Source organism: Pseudophryne corroboree, chromosome 5 (genome assembly GCF_028390025.1).
Source record: "Pseudophryne corroboree isolate aPseCor3 chromosome 5, aPseCor3.hap2, whole genome shotgun sequence".
In the NCBI taxonomy this organism is placed as follows: Eukaryota; Metazoa; Chordata; class Amphibia; order Anura; family Myobatrachidae; genus Pseudophryne; species Pseudophryne corroboree.
This window is the reverse complement of record NC_086448.1, coordinates 184,895,545-184,908,942: the sequence shown is the minus strand read 5'-3', so window position 1 is coordinate 184,908,942 and position 13,398 is coordinate 184,895,545. Positions and strand designations below refer to the sequence as shown.

General features: G+C 44.1%; 1 protein-coding gene across 1 annotated transcript in view; it reads right to left on the bottom strand.

Moving 5' to 3' along the window:
• The window catches only part of ZMYND11 (zinc finger MYND-type containing 11), a 282,804-nt gene that overhangs the window by 11,581 nt on the left and 257,825 nt on the right, over window positions 1–13,398 (bottom strand). Inside the window, exon 14 of the mRNA XM_063921925.1 lies at window positions 612–890. Within this exon, the coding sequence (XP_063777995.1) occupies window positions 612–890 (279 nt within the window). The remainder of the gene's footprint in view (window positions 1–611; window positions 891–13,398) is intronic.

Below are 13,398 nucleotides of genomic sequence, written 5' to 3'. Positions count from 1 at the left end.
GTCAAATAGTACAGAAGTAGTTTATTATATTAAATCTCACAGACCCATAAGTGATCTTTATGCAAAACTAGTGTAAGCAAACTAAACTGTAGTAATGAATGTGACTTACCTGGGATCTGGCGTTCTCCCTGACCTGGCCGTTCTGACTACACTCTCCTCACTCTTCAGCCACTAGCCCATTTTAAACAGGCAGTGGTGTTCTCAGAGCCCCATTTTCATGCACATGTATGAAAAAGGGATATTTTTATGCTGTTCATGTAAAGAAATTCCCAAACTCCAGAGTAGCAAAGGGGGAGCCGCTTTACATATACTGGGGGATGAAATGGATTAGGAGGCATGGCAGAGCCAAGGAAAGTAATGTTCACTTTTACTGTGTAACGTACTAAACTCCACCTAAATAATAGGGAAAGAGGCCGGTCACAGATAGCGTTCAACTTTTACCTAAACTCTCTTATTACAGGCATCACTGATAATGATGTGTTTTTACTCATCAGTCCCAGAGAAGAGCCGAGTTGGCTCTCACACCATTACCGGACATAAGGGATATGAAAACATTTCCGTAAGAGACATTTACAGCTTTTCAACTGAAAACATGACTGACTTATTCTAACCTTATCTAGCGCTTCTCGTACGGCTCTTTCAGTCTCTCTTTTGTTGTCCGTGCTCATTCTTTCCTTGAACTCATTGAAGATCTTACTGTACTTGTCATGACACATGTTCTGACACACGTCATCATTATTGGTCTGAGTACCGTGGTGCGACATTCTTGGGGAGGAGGCACTCTGTTTCTTGGTCTGTGTACAGACAGACACCTTCTCCACTGGCGGTGGTAGAGTGGGGATTTCCTGGCTTGAGCTCACGGCTTCTGTTTCAGGTTCTGGCTCTACCACCTAGAAATAATAATAACAACGTTGGATTAGATTTAAGGACATTTTGATTGAGTAGAACTGTAGAAGAGGTGCTTTACCTTGCAAGTGAGTTCCATTCAAAATCACCTTGGAAAAATCAGTACGGTGGGGCACAGCAGGTGCTTTTAACACTATGCACTAAATAATACTAATATACTATACATATGTAGCCATGCTCATCTTACTGTGATGCGGCATGTTGCATCACGGCGTGCCAGGCTGTGACTTATTTACAGCCGCTGATCGCTGTGAATAGTCACAGCCTGGCACGCCATGCAGCAAGCCGTGTTGCAGCATTATATCTTAAGATTATGAACCTGATCCAAACTTTTTTTTTTTTTAATACAGATTTATGTATACGCTTTTTCAAAGTTATAAAATGGGAAAAAAATATCAACATGGCACACAGTGGCAATGAAACAGAAGAAGTGCGCAATGTCACTAAGAAAGCACTGCTGTATACCTCATGATGTACCACATAACGGAAATTTTAGTATTCAATAAACAATATAACTGTGCCTATTGTGTTAGCTTAGCAAGGTAGCCTTTAAATCAAGAAAACAGTTGCCTCCAGTCTAATTAACAAATAAAGCTACAGATGAAGGTTTGATATTCAAAGTCACCCAAACACTGTCCTCAACACCATGCATTACTGCAATTCTTCTGGTTTTATAACACTAGTTTTTTCCATGATCGAGGAAAGGAACATCAGGAGTCATCTAGCTTAGGGTAATGGTTTCACAACAACAACAACAACAACAAAGCCTTAGCTGCAATTTCAAGGGTTATCGCTTTATTACAATAATGCAAGTAGTCTAGGATACAGATCAAAGGATGAAACACTGGCCCTCATTCCGAGTCGTTCGCTCGGTATATTTCATCGCATCGCAGTAAAATTCCGCTTAGTACGCATGCGCAATATTCGCACTGCGACTGCGCCAAGTAATTTAACAATGAAGATAGTATTTTTACTCACGGCTTTTTCTTCGCTCCGGCGATCGTAATGTGATTGACAGGAAATGGGTGTTACTGGGCGGAAACACGGCGTTTCAGGGGCGTGTGGTTAAAAACGCTACCGTTTCCGGAAAAAACGCAGGAGTGGCCGGAGAAACGGAGGAGTGTCTGGGCGAACGCTGGGTGTGTTTATGACGTCAAACCAGGAACGACAAGCACTGAACTGATCGCAGATGCCGAGTAAGTCTGAAGCTACTCTGAAACTGCTAAGTAGTTTGTAATCGCAATATTGCGAATACATCGGTCGCAATTTTAAGAAGCTAAGATTCACTCCCAGTAGGCGGCGGCTTAGCGTGTGTAACTCTGCTAAAATCGCCTTGCGAGCGATCAACTCGGAATGAGGGCCACTATTTATAGCACTCCATTCCAATAGTGCCCAAATGGTGCAAAACCATAAAGATGAATATAATGTAGCCGCTCATTTTTAAGTGACATTTCATACATTCCAGGCTGTCCTGTACAACAGCTGGGAGTTGTAAATTCTATTTAATATGTATAGCTGTATAGGTCTTTCCAAGAAATTTTGTGAAATCTTACCATACATTATGAACTATATACTGTAAAAGCCATGGTTGTCCGACAGGCCTTCAACATCTGGCACCTATTTTGCCCTCACAGTCATATCTGCCATGTAATACATACTGCATAATAAAATGATATGCAGGTTAGACGCGAGCCCCTGAGTCTGAGGCCTGATCTTGCTTGTGGTTATTTCACAATGCTGCATGTGTACCTGAGAGAGCAATGCATGCCAAAGCTGTAATCTATATGGAGCTGTCACTACAAATCAAGGTAGGAACTGAGTAGATTCAGTAGATAATTAATAAAGCACAGTGATGCTGTACTTAATCCAGGCCTATTATCCCTCAAGTTTAGCACAATAGGAAAATATGGATGTAAAGTTTTTGCATTTTTCCCCAGATGTTGCACACCATTAATATTATATTGGGCATTTTACTAACTTGGTCTCTGAATCAGGCCTACAATCGGGATGCATGCCCAGTAAATAAAAATCACTCAACCTCATCCCACATAGCATGCAACACAGAATCAGGCCCCAAATATTTTTGGGCTTGCAATATGCCATTATCTACTACCATTGACGGTTTTGAAATTGGTTCCTAGAAAGACAAAGATGTAGTGTATGTCAGTGACATCTAGTTATTTCTAGATATCCTTCATTTTGAGTCTTGTGCTACTTGATGTTGAATCTACACTCCTAAGTTAAGTACAGGTTGAGTATCCCTTATCCAAAATGCTTGGGACCAGAGGTATTTTGGATATCGGATTTTTCCGTATTTTGGAATAATTGCATCCCATAATGAGATATCATGGTGATGGGACCTAAATCTAAGCACAGAATGTATTTATGTTACATATACACCTTATACACACAGCCTGAAGGTCCTTTAAGCCAATATTTTTATAACTTTGTGCATTAAACAAAGTGTATCTACATTCACACAATTCATTTATGTTCCATATATACCTTATACACACAGCCTGAAGGTCATTTAATACAATATTTTTAATAACCATGTGTATTAAACAAAGCTTGTGTACATTGAGCCATCAAAAAACAAAGGTTTGGGGGGCGTGGTCTGGGGTCTGAAGGAGGCAGACGTGTTTGGGAAGAGCTCCTGAGACCCATAACATAAAACACCTATTCCCCTGATATCCGTGCCTCCTAGACCACCCTCAGTCATCTACCGTCCTCCTGGTGCCCCTCGGCTGAGACCCCTGGGGTGCCGCGGAATCGGGGAGCAGTTTTAACTGCTCCCGCGGATTGCGGCCTGCGGGGCTGGAAGAAGCCGGGGCCTCGATTTTAGACAACAGGCCGTGGACGGCTCCGGGACCCGCTACGTAGGCTGTGCACATAGTACGGAGCCCTACAGACTCACCTGCCGCCGGCCGCTCGCCGCGGCTAACTGTTTTCCTCTCTGCCCACAGCTCTCAGCGAGGCGGGGACCCGGCAGCTCGTCGGATGAAAAGACGGGAGAAGGCGCCCGGCGGCCATCTTGGGTTCAGTGAAAGGTACTGGGTTGTACTTTCACTGCAACGACGTGTGTGAAGGGGAGAAGTGAGACCCGAGGGGCTGGTCAATATAGGCTAGGTCACAACATAATACCCTATAACTACAGTCACAGTACTCCCCACACCCATCCATCCACCCATCCATTTAACAATTTCTCTGTGCCTGTTGGCTGACTCCCTGCCCGGTGGCCTGGGGTTCGGTGGATACACCCTGATCGGACCATATCAGAAGCACCACCACTACAAGTGAAAGAATGGGCCCTTAGCCTAGTGCATGCCTGCCTGATGCCACCCTAAGACCACGAGGGGGTTCTTGCACGCTGACGGCCCTCATGCTATATAATACCGAGGAAATGTGAAAGTGTAATTTTAAACAGCCATATCTAAAGACCGATCTCATGGTGAAAGGGGGAAAGAAAAACAAGAAGGCCAAGACTAAGCCGGACGAGATCCCACCCCCTGTGAACCGACGTTCATCAGATTTACGGCGGTTCCTAACTTCTCCTACCTCGACCCCTTCTGCTTCTTCTAACGTCCCGACCTTCTCGAGTGTACGCGACCCGGTGGACGACATGGCCTCCCCTGGGTCTCCGGAGCCCTCACAGGCCCTCTCCTTATCAGCGGAGATAAGTGAAATATTGTCTCATGTACGATCACTTCCTACGAAACAAGACTTTTCGGCCTTGGAGACCCGTCTGCTATCCACCATTACTCAGGAAGTGACAGCGCTCCGACAAGATATGTCTCAAATCGCGACTCGAGTTGATGTACTAGAACGCCATGAATCGTCTGCTATGGACTCTTTGACTAAATTTCGGGAAGTACTATGCCACCAACGAGACGATATCTCCTTCTTAAAGTCGCGCATTGAGGATATGGATAATCGCGGCCGGCGAAATAATATTAGAGTCAGGGGCCTGCCGGAGAGCGTCCAGCAAGCAGATCTGGTAGACGCCTTATCTAAGATATTTGGGGAACTTATTGACCTGGATCCGAATAAGGACATTATATTCGATAGAGCTCACAGAGCCCTTCGTCCTCGAGGCTTGCCCTCCGACAGACCACGGGACGTGATTTGTAGGCTCCACTATTACGCCCAAAAAGAGGAGATAATGAGGTCGGCCCGTCAACTAGACAACATTGTATTTCAAGGCGACAAGATCCAGATATTCCCTGACCTGGCCTGGTCAACCTTACAACAACGTCGCGCCTTGAAACCTCTTACAGACTCCCTCAGGAAGCTCGAGCTGAAGTACAGATGGGGCTTTCCATTCTCCCTCCAGATCTCTCATGGCGGCAAAATTGCGAGTCTTTCTAGACCGTCGGACTTACAGGCTTTCTTCACGACTCTAGGTATCCCCCCGGTTCCGGTTCCTGACTGGGACGCCTTTCACCACCTTCCGGACTTACCTATTGTACTCCCTCCAGATGACGCGTGGCAGCAGGTTCGCACCCCGCGGATGCGGGGATCCACTCCTGGCCCGCGACTTTCGAAGCCTCCTTGAATGAGATGCCTCGTCCCGAGTGGATGTAAATTCGCTTGTTGCATACGTTATACATTGAGTCCTTCTCTTTCTTCATAGTGCAATGTGTTGTTCACCAATGTGATCGGTTTTTGCTTTTTTGTTTTTGTTTATATTTTCTTTCTTCCCTTTTGCTGTTATATTTTTGTTTTTATTCTTGTTTATGTAGATGGATAACAGTGTACAGACACTAAAGTCTACTGAAACCCGGCTAGATAATTTGAGGTTTGTCTGTACGCTCTTATGCCAATATATATACTTAAATATTTGTATACTATATTTTTCATGTTTCACATATGCCTAGTGCATACCTCGGTAATACCGTATATTTAACGAATTGTTTTTTTGTTTTGGGAGTGGTCGCTGTCCTGAACCCCCCGCAGGACCCCAATATGCTGCATCCCCTGTTTCTTTGGACCGGGAGTCGGCAGGATTCCGCTCCTGTCCTTTTTGCAGCAATTTTGGTAGTAATGCCACTTTGGCCTAATGTTAAAGTACTTTTTGGCGGAGATTTTCCCGCCGCAGTCTTTTCTTTCTATTTCTTTGCTTTTCCTTTTTTCCTATCTCCCCCCCCCTGTTTTTTCCCCCCCACTTTTCCCAAGGTCTGCCGATGGGAAGACTATCGTGAAACGACTGGATCTGTCTGATAATGGGGGTGAGTGATCTACACGTAACTACCCTTAACGTCAAAGGGCTGAATGTCCCTGAAAAAAGGTCTAAACTTCTTAAATGGCTTAGAGACGAGAAAATAGACGTTGCTTTTATTCAGGAAACACACTTCAAGATGGGACATGCACCGTCCCTGAAATGTCATTACTACCCGCATGTTTTCCTGTCCAATAATTCGGCTGGTAAGACACTAGGTGTAGCCATCCTGCTTGCTCGCCATCTGCCTGTTCTCAATGTAGCCTCCCACAGAATAGCTGAAGGTAGGGGGTTGCTGGTGAAATGCGACATACACGGCCAACGTTTCTCCTTTTTAAATATATACGCCCCTAACGCTAAACAACCCACCTTTTTATCCTCCGTTCTAGAAGACGCGGAACCTCTATTGGAGGGGGTGGTAGTGATGGGGGGTGATCTGAATTGGACCCTGGATCCTCGCCAGGACAATTCTAAAAAGATATCCTGCAAGCCTGAGAGGGAGCATAGGAGAATGAGGCGTGCTCTGCTCGACCACCAGCTGATCGACACTTGGAGATTGACACACCCCACTGATATAGATTACACCTATTTCTCACATCCACACCAGACATATTCCAGGATTGATTATTTATTTTTGAGTCACCGACACTTACACCTTCTGTCCGATGCCTCTATAGGACAGATTGTATGGTCCGATCATGCCCCAGTCAACCTCACCATACGCTTACCTCCCAACGCACATCGCCAATGGTCCTGGCGTTTCAACGACACTTTCTTACAGGATGCAGACTGTAAGTCCCGAATTGATAACGCTTTGGACTCTTATATTTGTACCAATGACTTAGATGACATCTCCAAAGTCTCAGTATGGGAAGCACACAAATGTGTCATCAGGGGGGTTTGTGTTCAAATAGGATCCTTTCGCAAAAAGCAGAGGGAGAGACTTAGAGAGGATCTACTGACTAAAATACAATCGCTGGAACTTCTACATAAAAAATCCCAAACCCCACAACACTACGCCGATCTCGAAACTGCTAGGGCGGCTCTGAATAAGTTACTCTCAGATAGAGTCAAGTTTTCTTATCGGAAGTGCCGTAGCAGATACTATCAATGGGGCAACAAGCCTGGAAAATTATTGGCCAAAGCACTTAGAGAACAACGTGCTCTTACTTTCATTCATACAATTAAAGACAATCATGGCCAACCCCAACATCAGACACCTCACATAGCCAGGGCCTTTAAGACATATTAATCTACTCTGTATAACCTCTCCGGCCCAACCGGTAGAATTGACAGGTCGTCCCATCAAAAAGCCATAGCTGACTATTTAACGACATTACATTTCCCCACACTGACCGCAACAGAAGCAGAGGATCTAGACACCCCTTTCTCCACGGAGGAGGTTCAGCGAGTTATTGAATCCTCTCCTAATGGTAAGAGTCCCGGCCCCGACGGATATACTATTGCCTATTACAAAGCTTTTAAGGAGAAATTAATCCCCATGCTCACAAGAGCCTTTAACACTATATCTGACCAATCACCTTTCTCCCCACAATCTCTCGAAGCCCATATTGCAGTTCTACCCAAAGAGGGTAAAGACCCCAGTCTTTGCTCGAGCTACCGCCCAATCTCCCTACTAAATATTGATATAAAGCTTTTCGCTAAATTGATTGCAAACCGCCTTAAACTACTGTTGCCTGGCTTGATACATGGAGATCAAGCTGGGTTTGTTTTGGGCCGAGAAGCCAGGGACAATACCACCAAAGTGCTCAGTATGATTCACTATGCGGGTCAGCTCTCATCCCCATCTATCCTCCTGTCAACCGATGCAGAAAAAGCTTTTGACAGAGTGGACTGGGATTTTATGACCGGAATATTGAGGCATCTGGGACTTGGTGACACCTGTCTCCACAGAATCCTATCCCTCTATACCTCCCCATCTGCCAAAATTAGGATTAATGGCACCCTTTCTGACTCCTTTCCAATTTCCAACGGTACGCGACAGGGATGCCCGCTATCTCCATTGCTCTTTGTCCTCTGCATGGAAGCACTAGCCCGAAGCATTAGGGCTAACCCAAATATTTCGGGTCTGTTAGTAAGAGGAACCGAATACAAACTGGCATTATATGCCGATGATCTACTCGCAATAATCACGAATCCGGTCACCTCTCTGCCAAACTTAATGGTGGAGTTTGGGAAGTTTGGAGTCCTCTCTAACTTCAAAATAAATTATTCCAAATCTATTTCCATGAACTTAACTACACCTCCTGCACTAGTAGAAAGCCTGAAACAAGCCTTCCCCTTCACCTGGCATGATCATAAATTAAAATATTTGGGGGTATTACTGACCAATGACTTATCCAAAGTGTTCTCCCTAAATTTTAAACCCTTATTGTCTAGGCTTCGTTTAGACTTCCTGTTGTGGAAAAAGCTGAGACTGTCCTGGTTCGGAAGGATCAACGTAGTTAAAATGAATGCCCTCCCCAGGATTTTATTCTTTCTCCAGACCCTTCCGATACACATCCCCCTGCTATGGCTTCGAGATGTCCAGAGGCTTATCCGTACATTTGTATGGGGAGGTAATACACCTAGATTTAAACATGATATTTTGTTCAGGAGAAAACATCAAGGGGGGCAACAACTCCCACATATCCCTAACTATTACCACGCAGTACACCTGAATAGGATACTGGAATGGACACGTGCCAAGGATCATAAACAATGGGTCCTTCTAGAGGAGGGCTGTCTCCCATATTATATAGAAATTGCACCTTGGCTTCCTTCCCTCCCGAAGGTGTCACACCCCACGGTCTCTCCCACACTCAGTTTATGGGCCAAGCTGAGATCCCAGAGTTATATATCCTCCAAATGGTCCCCCTTAACCTCTTTTCTCTATAACTCGGATTTTGCCCCGGGCCTCCAAGGGACTGCTTTCGCCCCATGGGCAGAAGCTGGGATCTTTAGAGTCGGTCAGCTGGTGAGCTCGGGTAGGGTGCGCTCTTTTTCAGATGTTCAGTCCTCTTGGAACCTACACAGTGCTGAGTTTTGGAGGTTCCTGCAGGTCCACCATTTCGTATCATCTCCCAAGAACTTCTCTGATGTCACTAGAGACCTCACCGGGTTTGAGAGACTATGTATCTCCCCCAGTTCACCCACACATACTATTTCACAAATTTATACGTTGATAATGGAAAATTTCTTCCCACAACCTCCTGCCTTCGTGGCTTCCTGGGAAAGGGAATTGTCGGGGATACCTACTCAAATTAACTGGGAATCCGTGTTTAAAAACGCTCAGGCGAGTTCTTTATGCATTTCGACACTAGAGACCCTTTATAAACTTATATATAAGGTGGTATAGGACCCCACGTGTCCTTAACAGAATGTTTCCCTCTCTTTCGAATATGTGTTGGAGATGCAAAAATGCCCCAGGGAGTTTTATACATATTTGGTGGGATTGTCCTCTTATAACTCCATTTTGGGCAGAAGTATTTAAATGCACCGAAAAGATAGTAGGTGACAAAATCCCGAGAGACCCAGATTTCTGGCTCCTTAATCACCCCCCCCGCAGGATCACACTCCTACAAACATTCCCTGTTAAGACACCTTTGCAACGCTGCTAAAGCAGTGATCCCAATTCTTTGGAGATCTACCACTCCACCCTCAATTAAAATGTGGTTCACAAAGATTGATCACTTCTTGGACATGGAAGACCTGGTTTCCTTCTCATCTGGGAAAACAGTTAACTTCATAGCTATTTGGTTTCCCTGGTACGACTTTAAAGACACATCGCAGTATAAGTCCTATATTGCGACATAACCCCCCCCCCCCATGTTGGTAAACAGGCCCATATTCATATCTGTATCATTATCTATACCCATACCCATATTCCGATAATGCTGTTTAAGTACTGCGGACCAGACTCAGGATTGGTGGAGATCACTCATACGCTCCCCAAATAGTCTGCCCGTACCACGCAGATCGACACACCTGACCCTGCCCACCCTAACCTTTCCTTGCTTATCCTCTTTTCCTCTTCTCTTCTCTCTTTCCTTTTTTTTTTCTCTCTTTCCCATTCACTGATGCTGTTTGATATTGTGCTCTTCCCTTATAAGCTTTAATGATGACAGAAATGCAGACAGATATTTTTCGGCTAAGGGCGCTTTATGTGTGGTGTACTGATGGATATATGCTATGCGATATTTTTGTATGCCCTTCTTTTGTCTTTTGAAAATGTCTCTGTAATGTTTTTGAATACTGCTTTGATTAATAAAAACAGTTTACACAAAAAAAAAAAACAAAGGTTTTACTATCTCACTCTCACTCAAAAAAGTCCGTATTTTTTCGGAATATTCCGTATTTCGGAATATTTGGATATGGGATACTCAACCTGTACCTAGTTTCTGGTAATTAGTGTCACAGTAATAACAGCTTTGGTGTTGCTCAACACCTTACTGTATTTTTTAGCTATCCAACTACAATGCTTGCTTCCCTATACCTAGCGTTTCTTGTGGACATATCACGCCATCCTTCACTTACATATAACTAGGTTGCTAGCGTTATCGAGCGTTTGCCGTGCAGTAGGGCTGACCAGGTGATGTTGCTAGCCACCGTGGGCACCCCCATATTGGCCGTACAGACGGAGTGATCGGGCCAATATGTCATATTCCGTCCAGAAACGACACATTGCGCTAGTGTGTACCTGGCTGAAGGTCTGCTATAGATGCTCCACTACGCTGGATAAAACACTTTTGATGCATCACAGAAGAGGTTTACTATAATTATTAGTGGGGAAAATCTATGAGTTAAGAAAGAAAAACACGTTGTTTATAGAACGGGATTTCCTTGGGATAAAGTCAACCTGGCCATTGTGTGCCGTGGAAAGAATTACATTAGATAGTTTGGTAGCTAAAACCTTTGGTAGTAACTGATGTCATAGTTTAAAAAATACTTCGGGGTCTATGTACTAAGCCTTGGAGAGAGATAAAGTAACAAATAACCAGCTCCTGTCATTTTTCAAACACACCTATAATATGGCAGTTAGGAACTGATTGGCTGGTACTTATCTCTGCCCACTTTATCTATCTCCAAGGGATGCAATCAATGTGGCAGCTGTCGGGTTCCCGACAGCCGACAATACTGACAGCCAGAATCCTGGCATGCAAGGACTATTCTCACTCGTGGGTGTCCACGACACCCATAGAGTGGGAATAGAACCTGTGGCAAGTGCAGCGAGCCATCGAGCCCACAAGGGGACTCGTACCGCTTACCCCGCTGCCGGCATTCTGGCGGGTGGGATGTCGCTGTCAGGATATTGACAGCCGGCATCCAACCTGCTGGGAAATAGTATGTATTCCATCTCCAAGGCTTAGTCCATAGACCCCTTAGGCCTACAGCACTAACAGATTCCTTACCGGGAATAGAAAGAACAGCATGTATTGCCTTATACATGAAATCAGGCAAAAACCCCACACTCAAAAGCCCCTGGAAATGTAAACAAAAAATGATATACTGTATAACCTCCTAGTACATTTACCTGTCATGTAAGGTGTGTGGGAGGCATTGGAGATGGCTGCACTTTAAATGACCTCTGCACCCCTCTTCCTATAGAGCCATCATGCTCACAAATTAATAACAAACGCAAAGCAATTAATGTACGCACAATGTATGACAGCTGTTGTGCACATCCTGGATAATTACGGCACATGAACATCCCTCCTTTTACTTTGCACCCCTATGGGAAAGCAATGTAAACTTAGTGATGTTGAGCTTGCGATGGGTTTGCAATCTCCAAAATTCCATTGCGCATCGTGGAATGTTGCATCATTATTATCTGATGAATGTCGATGCGTGATAGAGGTGGTGAAAGACATTAATGAGCCCAAGTGTTTTCTCTATCCTGTGGACTGCTGATGTATTTATAAAGAGGTAACTGAACTGAAATACTTTCAACTTCCTATTCCCCTGTGATGGCTGCAGTGGAGAAAACCACCCAGAACTCTCTCTTGCTGACGAATTCAGTTGTTTTTGGGCGCCCTGTGCCCGATAAATCAGTTCAACTGTTGCTCTGTTCAGACACGAATACCGTGGGTGCCCAGTTATTTCTGCTCACCCCTACCTGAGGGGATGAGCAGAAATGTGCAAAAAGTCAGGCTCTTCGCATATTTTTTCTCTTGTGCCCAATAGGTTTAGCCGCTTTATGTGTGACGGGCGATATGATGTGACCCCTTGGAGTCAGGTTAATATATGGAGATTGATATAAGGGATCGAGGGTCTGATTCAGCAAAATCATTTGCAGCTTTGATCCTGTACATTGGATAATTGACTAACACTTTTGGGTTCCCACTAACACCTGTGAGATTTCTAATTCTGTCTGCAAATACCCTACTACCAAACAAGATGCATGGGCCATTAGGCAACTGCTGGGATTAAACTAATTAATAATCTGATGTTCCTATGCTTGGATTATTACAATTGCTGTAGTAGTATTATTATAACTGTTTTACATTGTTACCGCTGCAAAACAATTGCAGTTTTGATTTTCTATGTTGGCTAGTCCATGGTCTAATTAATGGTCTAATACGGTTTTATAAATTGTTGTTTTGTTTAATACAACTACATGCAGTGGGATTAATGGAGTCCGAGATCACCGGAAGTGCATCCTGCACCACTGAAGATCTAGAACTCTATTACTGTACATCCCGCCGATTGTTTTTTAAATACTATTACATTGTTTTATAGGTGTTATGCGTATAATAATAAGTTTTGCCTAAGTGTGTGTGGTAAATGATAAAAAACTGACAGAGCTTCTATTATTGTTCTGTTTCTAGTTTATGGGTTCCAGTTTCCACTTATTTCAGACCTGGCAGACAGTTATATTCACTTTATAAACATTTTTTTTAAATAATATTTGAACCTATATAAAAGGGTAGCACCTGATTTATTTACTGGTTGTTTGCCCCCTTATTTGTTTTTGGAGAAAGTGGGGAATTACTAATTTGTACAGAGGAATAGCATTGTGCCAGGGACAGCATTGAGTGTCATCTTTGTTATGCTGCTGGACAGTCAACTGTCCTTGAGGCCCCTCTTCTGTACAAGAAAGAGATACTACTCAACTGCCCTTCTCTGTTCTAGGAAAACAGATAAAGCACAACTGGCCTGTTCTGTACAAGAAAGACAGTCTAGGTAAGGTGTAACAGTGCCACAGAGATTCTTCCTAGTACTCTTTATATAAGGTCTGTCATGCTATCACACTCCAGTGATCCATCACAGCCTCC